The sequence below is a fragment of the Lepidochelys kempii genome, chromosome 5, assembly GCF_965140285.1.
Source record: "Lepidochelys kempii isolate rLepKem1 chromosome 5, rLepKem1.hap1, whole genome shotgun sequence".
Classification (NCBI taxonomy): Eukaryota; Metazoa; Chordata; order Testudines; family Cheloniidae; genus Lepidochelys; species Lepidochelys kempii.
In genome coordinates this window covers 84,540,689-84,552,587 of record NC_136384.1, presented here as the reverse complement: position 1 = coordinate 84,552,587, position 11,899 = coordinate 84,540,689, and the positions used below count along the sequence as shown (strand labels likewise).

The following is an 11,899-nucleotide window of genomic DNA, read 5'->3' as shown; positions in this document are numbered from 1 at the left end:
AGGTTTATGTTCCAACAGAGGAAAAGAGCATTTCAATTCAGAGCAGGTGTTTATTAATACAGTATTATTAGAACCTGAAAAATGGTCACACACAAGATCCAGCATTTTGGGGCATAAGGAAACTTTCTAGCTTTAAGAATGTGTTTAACCACAGCTCCACAATAAAAAGTTTAATACAGCCTGGAAATAAAAAAAACAAAACAAATGGGACAAGTGAATTAAAAGTTACTCACTAGTAGACAGTGTTGGTGAGATGATGTTTTGGAGGAATCTGGGATGAGAGGCAAGGTTTACCATATAGCCGTGTGTGACTGAAGGCTGAACATGAATATAGAGTAACACAGAACACCACTGAATAGTAGTCTCAAAATGAAGTTTATCTTACTTATTACAGTATGAGACAAGTAAATACAGTTTATAATCTTTCAAACAATCATTCTTCTGATTTCCACCAACTTTATTAATAATTTACATATTCAGCTAGAATAGACAGTGAACTATGATTTTTGGTTGATATACAGAATCATTTAGAAATCAGATTTGGTGTAATTTCACATTTTTGGTGTGTAGAAATCACTTATTTTGATAAAATGGTACAACAGACAAACATTCCATATTACTTTATAGGCTTTGTCTACTAAAACAATTTACTTTTTCTTAATTGTGGAATGGTTAGTTTCATACATATGAAATAAAAGAAATGCTTATGAACCTGTGACCTTGCAAATATACAGAGCAACCTTCATAACCAATGCTGAGTATGACTTGATACATATTATTGGGCCAGGCACGTCTGGACACATTCCAGATGTTGTAATGTAGGTAGGGTTTGCTTTTACTTTGGTGGTTGTGATATTCCATGCGCTGAGGCAAAGAGCAGCTGAAAGGTCCTTCCAGCCATGTTTATCTCATTTGTATTTTCAAGGCATCAGTTTCTCCTATTCTCCCTTGTAGCGAGGGGGCCTCTTTTCTTTAAAAGCAAGAAGACCTTCAATTCTGTCTTTTGTTGGAATAGTCTACAAAGAACAGATTAACTTTGTATTATCAATACCAAAATTTAAAAAATAATGTATATTGTCACCTTTCTTTAATGGACGCAATCTGCAGACTAAAGTGTAATACAGAAATTACAAAAAAGTGTGAAAACACTCTACACACAACTGATTTACAGACTGTGGGCCAGATCTTCAGTTGGTATAAATCAGTATCGCTCCACAGAAGTTACTTCAGCCATGCTGACTTACACTAGTTGAAGATCTGGCCTTCTGCGTTTTAGGATAATTATTAAACACACTTCTTTCAGTGCTGAAAGAATATTATAGCTCATTAAAGCTATAAAATAAGAAGACCAAAAAAACTTAATTATTTTAAACCCACAGTTATACTTTCCCAGGCGGTTTAACACTGCTGACAGTAGATGCACGCAGAACTATTGGTGAGAGGTGGGCGGGGGGGAAGAGTTAAAATTCTCACAAGTTCTTGAATGATCAACTACAGTGCCTGCAGTATTTCCTTATGTAACATGTAAATACCACCTTTGGAGGGGATATGGCAATGGTTTGAAGAGACTAAAAAGATGCTGAAGTGATGGGCATATTAACAATCCCTCAGATAGAGTAGCCAGATAACAAAACAGGCTCTTGTTCTACTGTCTAAATGATCAAGCCTCATATCACTTTAGGTCGTCATCAAAAGTTTACTCTTTAGTTTGAAACCCTGCTCACACCTATAAAATTAAAACTACATAAAAACTAACCATGCACTGTACGCTTACTTCTAACCATGCAATTCTACTCACACATTTTATAGTCTGACCTCCTGCATAATAGAGCAAAAGGACTTCCAAGTATAAATTCCTGCTTCAACTCAATAGCTGTACTTGATCTAAAGCAGCCAATCCTGATTTTAAAATTTCCAGTGATGAAGAATCCATCACAACACTCTGTACGTTTTTTCAATGATTAATTACCCTCCTGTTAAACAACTGCATCATATTTTTAGTTTGCATTTGTCTAGCTTCAACTTCTAGCCACGGGTTCTTATTATACTTAGATTGAAGAGCCCTCTATTATCAAATTTCAGTTCCCACTGAGGTACTTACAGACTTGGATCAAGTCACCCCTTAATCTTATACACTAAACAGATTGAGCTCCTAAAATCTTCCACTGTAAGACATCTTTTCCAATCATTTAATCATTCTTGTGGCTCTTATCTGAACCCCCTCCAATTGTTCAACATCATTCTTGAAGTGTGGAAACTAGAACTGAACACAGTATTACAGTAGGGGTCATACCAATGCCAAATACAGAAGTAATATAATGACTCTACTCTTACTTAATTACTTACTACTCTTTTTAAGGGGTTGGGATAAAACATGCAGGGAATCTCTTCCTTCTGTGTAGGCATCAAGGCAGAATCTCTCTAGTTTATGGATGAGATTATGGACCAGATCCTCAGGCATTATATATCAGCATATCTCCACTGAAGTCAACAAGGATATATCAATTTACACCATCTGAAGATTTGGCTCTACGTCCAACTTCCGCTTCCTAAATAGCCCCTTTATACAAAGGGCTTGATTTTGTCTTGAACTCCACTTCCTTCTTTAAGATTTCCATGTAAAAAAAACCGAAATGGCTAAGAGGAAGGGTTAAATTTCATATCCAAAATGCTGCTGGGAGAAAATATAAATTATTTTCAAGCTGCATTTCTGTATGATTTTCAATGCAGGCTTTAACTGAGGGGTTTTGTTTTGTTTTTTGGGATTTTTTGCATAATTGTGTTACATACCTGAGCATAACAGGCTTCTTCAATTGCTAAGCCTGTTACTAAATCGACCTGGGAAACAAAAATTAAATATTGTAAGAGTGAATAACTTTCTGTACATAGCATACACTTTATTCTCTGACAGCTAACTCAAATACTATATTCCTATATCCCAAACATTAAAGCAGTCCAGCAAAGTCCCTCTTCACAGTATCTTTATGCAGAAATTCTTCACTGTCCTGTGGTTATGGTGTAGGGGCAAGGTTGCGGAAGATTGGCGAGGAGCTAAGTGGTGGACTGAGTACGTGACTGGATGTAAGTGGAGGATGCAGGCAGTTTCAATGAACTTTGTCCGACAGACCCTGCTAAAAGATATTGTAGCATAGCTCAGCATATTTTCCCTGTAAACAAGTCAGTTTATGTAATAAGCATAAATCATACATATAAGAATGTAACCAGCTGTTGACCCCATGTAACCTCAAGAAAAGCACGGAGAATATAGCGCTGCAGAGGACTCCCCCTAGGCGGAGTCCTGCCTGGTCAGCTGTCACGAATGGCCAGAGTCCCTGGCAGCCCCTCCGCACGATCTAGGGGCTCCCCACGCAGTTTGGAGCGTAAGTTCTTCCTTCCTTCCTTCCTTCCTTCCTTCCTTCCTTCCTTCCTTCCTTCCTTCCTTCCTTCAATAAAGCATAGTTTACTATTCTTAGGCCTGAGTGTCCTCCTTTCGCTGGTATCTCCCCCTCGGTCCTTGCGGGCACATATGGGTTGGTCAGTATTTCTGTAATCAGTTTCCTTATTCTGTGATGTAATCACTATTTAATAGACTGTCCGAAATAATAGGTGAATGCACAATGCATTGTCTTACTACAAATTGTCTTTGGCTAAAACCCATTAATTAGCTGCATATTTTAATTGTTTCAGCTATTACTGGGCAGAAACCTAGACTGCATGTAAATCAGTCATTAATTATGTTTTAACAAACAAGTTTTGAAACAGTTATCTTCCAGGATGAGACTTTCAGTATGTAAGGAAAGCACCTAGAACATGATGAGTACTACTGAAATACAAATAATAAGTTGAGATACTTAATTTGAAAAACTAATTATACCTAAGAAGAAGTTACCACCATACAGTATAAAGAGTTATACCTCCTGAAAAGCAGGCCAGATGCTATTTATGTCAATGTTTATTATGGAACTTTATCTTACATTTGCATCAGAGAAGTGCTCATAAAGCCAACCCATTGTTTTGAGAAAACATGTTTGACCCAACTGCAATTTCAACACTTAAAAAAGGGATAATTTCATGATCTTTTCATACTTCAATATATAGTACATAGAGTAAAAACAGCAATCATATACTCAGACATATTTTTGTGAAATATGGTAATACATTGATAAGGTACATATATTCCTGATGTGATATAATATTTCTTCTTCCATTATTTTATTACATAATCTTATTAATACATTTTACTTATATAAATTGTATCATTTTTACATGTCCTTTATTTGCTGTATCAATAATATGCATTGATATATATATATATTTATTGTCAAGTTTATATATATATTGATATATATATATAAACTTGACAATAAATACATTTACATCCATGCATTTTACCTATTATGATTCCAATGTTGTACAATTTAAAATATACTTCAATTTTAACAAACTATTTTAATGAATTGACTGATATATATATATAAATATGGATGGAAGTCCAATAAATTACAAAGTGTGTTTCTCTCAAGAAATGCTATTACACAGTCAGCAATCACATGGTCAACAAAAGCTTTGGTGGTGCAATAAGACTGCCAATAACGGACAGATTGAATACCCACGCAGACCATCTTAAGGACCTAGCTAGAGACTGATCTGTAGGAGCTTGATCTGCCAGGAACCTATATCTCTTAAGGATTTGTCTTGATGAAAATATATTTCTCCCACATATAAGGATGAAACCAATTGTGATCTTGGACTGCCTCTGGGACCCTCTGAGATTTCTTTGTGTGGTGGCCTGAACAGCTGGCTTTTTTTCCTCCTCCATTATTTCCTCTTCATTTAGCTATCTCCTTTTCATAAGTGCCATCTATTACATCAGCAAGAAGTTTTTCTACTAGTGTCTGAAAGCTGGGACCTTGTGTACCACATGGGGTTTGTCAACAAGGTCATTCTGACTCACCTACCTACTGTGTCTGGGACTTAGAATTTTTCTTTCAAAAGTTTCTCCCTTGTGTACCACTGAATTCAACCTTGGATTTATACCCTTAAAACACTAATTTGTATGTGTGAGCTTAATTTACACCCTTTGTGTACTTTTCAAATTCATCAATAATGTAACCCTACTGAACTCATTTGTTTGACTAGTTGTATGTCAACCTTTAAAACAAACAAACAAAAAACCTAAAACAGAATACATCCTTAACTTATCCTGTTATATTGAGGTTTTACATTGCAAATGAGCTGTGATCACACTCTTCTCTGGGTCAGACTGTACTCTAACTTGTGATGCTGCAAAGATTCATGCCTGTGCTTAACTTTAAGTATCTGAGTCGTCCCATTGAGTTCAGCAGGAGACTCAGAGACTTAAACTTAAGCACAAAAGTGTGAGTCTGCTCAGATCTTAATGAACTCTAGAGCTAGATCAATAGAGACCACTCAGGAGTGGTTACTTGGCATGTCTTTTTGCATTTAAATCAGATTCCTGATATTTTGTTAATACTATTCTATTCTATACTAAATTATTATAAGCAGTAATGTCCTTTTTGGCCTTCAGTTTTACTGGAAAACATTTATCCTGTTGATGATGGGATGGATTTTCATATCATTTAGTTTTAAAACAACGATAGTTTTTACAGCATCCTGCACATGAATTTAGGAAAGCTTTCTTCCTCACCCTTTGACATGAACTAGTATTCAACAAGTTGTATGTTTACTTTCTAACATTAATAATTAGCACATTGTATCAGTTATAGCAGAGGTGGAATTACCAAGTTTTGGTACTGTAGTGCCCAGTCAGCATCAACCATATCTTCAGGAGCAGGATGAAATCAATATGAAGTCACAAAAATAAGAACCATTGCTTTACTATAGACTGGATTCAACCAACTAGGTTTTGAAAGACTATATGGTTTGTAATTTAAAACAAGTCTAGAAAAAACATTAATTAATTTTTAACTCTCTATTTTAGGAACTGTTCCCTGCCATCTAGGCTTCCACTCACTGTTACCAACAAATATATATCCTTACCTCCATCCCTTGATTGATTGCCAATTTTGCAACTCTTATTGCTAGAGGTCCCTAAAATTAAAAATAAATTAGATAGATTTACATGTCAGCAGATACAGCAAAATTATGACGTAAAGTGTCTACATATGAATGCTATCATATTAGCACTCTGTAGGCTTTGTCTACACTTTTGAATAAGTAATATGACCATGATACACACTTTCTTCCAAATATATGTTTCTAGAACTAAAAAATCTAAAAGCAGCATATAATTTTCAAAAACGATATGGTACCAAAACAACATAAAAAGTCTAAATTTTAGAGGTGCTGAACACCAGCAGCTCCAATGGACTTAAACTTGAGTTGTGGGTGCTCAACACCTTTAGAAATTAGGTTCAAAGTAACCAAATAATGACTGTACTATAGGACTCTATATGATCTACTATATTATGTCCTCATGAGCATATAATAAAAAGACATGGAAGCACCTCAACAAAAAGAAAATAAATCAAAGCTAGCCTCAAAACTAAAATGCATGAGCTGTAAAACCATGCCAGCAGTCAGATTATGGTTGACCTCTCTCAGACCGTGCAAGGGAGCAAGGGAGACAATGCAAGAAGCTCAGTCTCCCACAGAAGGGCCAGGAATGATAGGAATCCTTTCATTCAGGGGGTGCAGGGCCGGCTCTAGGTTTTTTGCCGCCCCATGCAAAAAAAGTTTTGGCCGTCCCCCTTCCCCCCCTTTTTTTGGCTTTTACACGTTTGCACTTTGCAATGTTTTTGTTTTGTTTTGACTATTTAAAATTTAAAAAAAATGAAAACAGAATTTGTAGTTAGTGAAATAAAACAATTTCCTACTCGTGTAGTCATTTAATTTTAACAAAATCACAACTACAAACAATTTGGGTTCAACTATACACTGTAATGGAAAATATTAGTGTCTTCCGGTTACTCATAAATTAAAAGAATTTATATGAACTGAATTTTTCTGGTTTTTATACATGCGTAGTCTTTTAATAATTCAGTGAAATCTAAATTTTTTGCAATGGTACTTTCAATGAAATTAATGCGAGTCTTGACAAACGATTTTGAGACATGGTGGACCTCAAATAATTTTTTTAGTAATTTCAGTTTTGAGAAACTGTGCTCACCAGAAGCCACTGATACTGGTAATGTTAAAAGAATGCATAATGCTACAGCAGTGTTTATAGTGAAAAAATCATTTCTTGCTATAAATTCTAATACTTTTAGAGGAGAAGTTTTAGGACTTATTAGCTCAGATAAAGGTATTAATTCATCATACATTCTACTCCATCAATGTCAGCAGCGTTATCAGTACTGAGCGCTAAATGTAGGTCTTGGCAGTGCTTCATGAGGTCTTCTTTGGGAAACTGATTTTTAATATTTACAATATCGTATAAAAATTCAAAAGTTTCACAATGACCATGCAACCGATAAAATCATTCTTCAATAGAAGTTATAGCTACATCAAAAATACAATAGAAACATTCAACTTTAAACCTTTCTTTTGGATCGAGAATAGGATCATCATGAGCCTCATAACAAAACTGTCTTGTTTTTTTTCGAGGACGAATGAATGGTTGAGGTGCAAACGTCGGTTCAAAATCAAGATCTTCTATTATTGTTGTTGCTTCTTTGACAGTTTCTTCAAATCCTTCATCTGAATGGTACTTTTAAAAATATTCCAGCATTTTATTCAAAATCATCTTTGCCTCGCATATGTCTATGGTTATGTTTTGAAGGCAAATTAATTTGATTTCGAATATTATGCCAAATAACTGCAACATGAAAATGGAAACTGCATCATTTTCTGAGCCAACGTTTCAGCTTCATGTCGAAATGAAGGATCATATAACAAGTCCTGGCTTATTTCCAATAGTGCATTGTAAATCTCTCCTGATGAATATCGGAATGGACTAATAGCATCCTACTTTCCCATCTAGTTTGACTTAGAGGTTTAAGTGTGAGTTTTTGTTCAAGATGCTTCTTCAAGACTGCCCAACGGTGTGTGAAAGCACTAAAAAAGTTGTAAATTGCTTGCACTGTGGTAAAATATGAAACAGCATTTTTAGATGATTTGGTGGCATCACTGACAACCAGATTGAATGAATGCGCATGGCAAGGAATGAAAAAAGCTTTATTATTTAAATTCAATATTCTTTGCTGTTTTCCTGCATGTTGTCCTTGCATGTTTGAGCCGTTATTGTACCCTGGGACATCTGTGAGGGCTTTCCCAGTAGTTTTGTTCACTTGTATAAATTCTAGAAAGTGTTCACAAATTTTCACTTCTGCATTTTCATCAGTTTTCACAAATCGTAAAACTATTGCTGTTTGCTTGGTTTTGCTCAGATCTTGAGTACAATCAACTATAACTGAATAATATTTGGCATGTTTCAAATTTGATAAAATTTCATTATGTACTCCATTAGAAATTAATTGTATTATCTCATGTCATAACCATACAGCTAAGGGTAGCCTAGAATTCCTCCTTGCCTGTGAGGGGTTAAGAAGCTCAAATAACCTGGTTGGCATCTGACCAAAAGGACGAATGGAGAAAGAAGATACTTTCAAATATTGTGGGGGGGGAAGAGGGGGGAAGATTTTGTTTTGTGTGTTCTCCTGGGAAGCACAGAAGCATCAGGTCAGAAAACTCCTTCTCCTATAAACCATCCTAAAAGTCTCTCATATTACAAAAATTGTAAGTAAAAGCCAGGCAAGGCATGTTAGATTATCTTTTGTTTTGCTTGTGAATTTTTCCTCTGCTGGAGGGAGGTTTATTCCTGTGTTTTGTAACTTTGAAACTAAGCCTAGAGGAAGTTCTGCTGTGTTTTTGAATCTTTTGTTATCCTGTAAAGTTATTTTCCATCCTGATTTTACAGAGGTGATTTTTACCTTTTTTTTTTTTTAAAATAAAATCCTTCTTTTAAGAACCTGACTGATTTCTCTATTGTCCTAAGACCCAGGGGTTTGGGTCTTTGATCACTTTGTAACCAATTGGTTAGGATATTATTCTCAAGGGCTTGGGGGAATATTTTGGGGGAATCGGAACTCCAAGTGGTCATTTCCCTGATTCTTTGTTAAATCACTTGGTGGTGGCAGCATACCCTCCAAGAGCAAAGAATTTGTGCCTTGGGGAAGTTTTAACCTAAGCTGGTAGAAATAAGCTTAGGGGGTCTTTCATGTGGGTCCCCACATCTGTACCCTAGAGTTCAGAGTGGGGAGGGAAACCCTGACATGGTGGCAGTGCGCTGGGATCATTCTGAACCAAAACCATAGTAGGATTTTTAAAAGGACATTTCCCCCCCCCCCCCTTTTGGCTGCTTGGAAAGCAGGGAGGTTTTGTTTTTTTTTAAGGATTTTTTTTTAAAGCTGGGAGCACCTGGAGTTCTTTTTTCTCTACCTGAGGGCAGGGTAGTTAACCTCCCACAGGGGAATTCACAAGTGTTTTTTTTTTTTTTTTCATTCTAGCTCTCGGGTTAGGCTACATTAAACACAGAAAGGCTAGGATGACTGACAGTGACTTCCAAAAGAAATTAGAATTAGCCAGATTTGAAGCTGATAAGAGACAAAAAGAACATGATAGACGGATGGAGGCAGAAAAAGCTGCCCATGAGAGAGCTATGGAGGCCCAGAGGGAGGCCCAGAAGCATGCTCAGGAGAAGAGGGAAAGAGAGAGGAAGCATGAACTGGAGTTAGAGATGGCAAGGGCTAAGCAAAATATACCAGACAACCCTAGCAATCTTTCTCCAGGTACCCCGCTTCCCATTCCAGAAAGCTCCCCACCTACAAGGTAGGCGATGTTACAGAGGCCTTCATAGAAAATTTTGAAAGGGCCTGCCTTGGGTACAGCATGTCTGTAGACCAGTACATGGTAGAGCTGAGGCCGCAGCTCAGTGGACCCTTAGCAGACGTGGCGGCTGAAATGCCTAAGGAACACATGAACAGTTATGAACTTTTTAAAAAACAGGCTAGAATCAGAATGGAGTAACACCCAAGCATGCCCGTCGGCCATTCAGAGCCCTAAAATGGAAACTGGACATGGCGACATCTCATTTTGTGTATTTTTACCCAAATAATGGGTGTGAATCTCTCCATCTTTCACTCTTCAAACATGCTCAGCCATAACACTGTCAAATTTTTCCAATAACTCAACCTATTTCAAGAAATTTCCATTGTTATTCTCATATAAAATATCCGAGGATCCATGGAATGCAAGGCACTGTTCGGCTAGGAAATTAATGATTGCCAGTAAACGTTCCAACACAGCTTCCCAACATAGAATTTCTGAATTTAGTAGACCTTGCTGTACCGCATCCATTGTTGTACCGGAACGTAATCGGTTTGACAGCTCAATACAATTTGTCAACGAGTGTAAATGATTTTTTGATGTTTCATATTCTTTCAAATGCTGATGCAAATTTTGCCAGTCATTAAAACCTGCAGTTGCCATAAGAATGTCCGAGTTACAGAACAGTTTGCAGCAAAAACAAAAAACTACATCTTTGGTCTGTGAATACACTAACCACAATCTATTAATTTGTTCCACATTTTTCTCTTCATACTGGATGGCATAAATTGATGATTTGACTCATTAAATGGATAATCAAATGTAGGATCTAGTTTTGGAGGACCTTTTTTCACAATAATCATTAGCATTGTATCAGTAATTATTGTCGGTCCAGTACTTGGATTCCATCCTATGTCAGTCTCTCCACCTTCCAATAATTGTTCTTCAGTTTTAGATTTGGATAACAGTTCTTCGTTTCTGGACTCTTCAGCTGAAGAAGTAAATCTTTGGATGGATTGTGATTGTTCGTCTTTATCAGTTAGCTAAGATAATCTTTGGTAGGATTGTTGTTCATCTTTATCAGTTGAAAAAGATAATCTTTGGTTCGATTGGTCTTCATCAGTTGATGAATAATCACTTTCAATGCATTGCTTACAGCTTTCTCTTGATGGTTGACTTTTTAAAAATACTTATTTGACATACGAGATAGTTTTTCTAATTCTTTTTGCCATTTCTCTCTTTGTTCCCGGTAGGCAGCACTGGAAAGCAGTTTTCGTTTTTGTCCTGGCATTTTAGCCCTATAATCACTGGCACCGACGCAACATGGAAATTGGAGCAAATGGCGCCGATAGGGAGGCACAGTGCACACAAGTAATCGTGATTCCTGATTTAATTAATCAATAACCGTTAACGTTTACACCTTTACGCACGTTCACATTATGAGTGACCGTATCACGACGTGATACTTTTCACGTCACACTCCTATCACACTACTGGAGATTTTTTTGATCTTCATGTATTATTTTCTTTTTGTACATTTGTGGATTTTTCCGAAAAAAGAAGGATGGCCAGAATGCTGCCCCTGGAAATGTGCCGCCCCAAGCACATGCTTGCTTTGCTGGTGCCTACAGCTGGTCCAGAGGGGGTACAAGTACTTTGCATAGCTAGGGCCACCACAGGCACTAGCTTCTACAAACACATGTATTGGCCAAAAGAGCTGGTAGGATGCAGAGGGGAGAGGCTAGTGCATTCTCTTCAATGGTTATTTAGAATTGTATACGAGACACGCCATCAGAGCTCCTATTAGAGCAGTTAACCTCTGCACTGTCTCCAGTGTGAGTCTGTGGATACAAATAATAATCCAGGTCCTCTTTCTTTTAAAATGCATTTTTTCATATGTTTGATAATAGGGTTTTAAAAACAAAAAACAATACTTATTTTCAACGGTAGTTAAATTTACTGTATAATTTGCAGTATTTTCCACCCAAAAAGAGGGATTTCTGCAGTTACTGTGGCAAGCCAAATAAAGTGGTGAAGTAAATGAGAATTTTATTTTAAATGAAGCTCAATATAGACCAGGATCTGGATGGGA

General features: G+C 36.7%; 1 protein-coding gene across 4 annotated transcripts in view; it reads right to left on the bottom strand.

The window, feature by feature from the left end:
- Positions 1-414: 414 nt before the first annotated feature.
- AUH (AU RNA binding methylglutaconyl-CoA hydratase) overlaps positions 415-11,899 on the bottom strand; it is a 187,417-nt gene continuing 175,932 nt past the window's right edge. For all 4 annotated transcript variants that reach the window (XM_073344895.2, XM_073344894.2, XM_073344897.2 and 1 more), the window contains 3 exons: positions 6,022-6,072; positions 2,791-2,838; positions 415-1,016 (listed from right to left, as the gene is read on the bottom strand). In XM_073344895.2, coding sequence (XP_073200996.2) covers positions 939-1,016; positions 2,791-2,838; positions 6,022-6,072 — 177 coding nt within the window. In that variant the 3' untranslated portion in view covers positions 415-938. The remainder of the gene's footprint in view (positions 1,017-2,790; positions 2,839-6,021; positions 6,073-11,899) is intronic.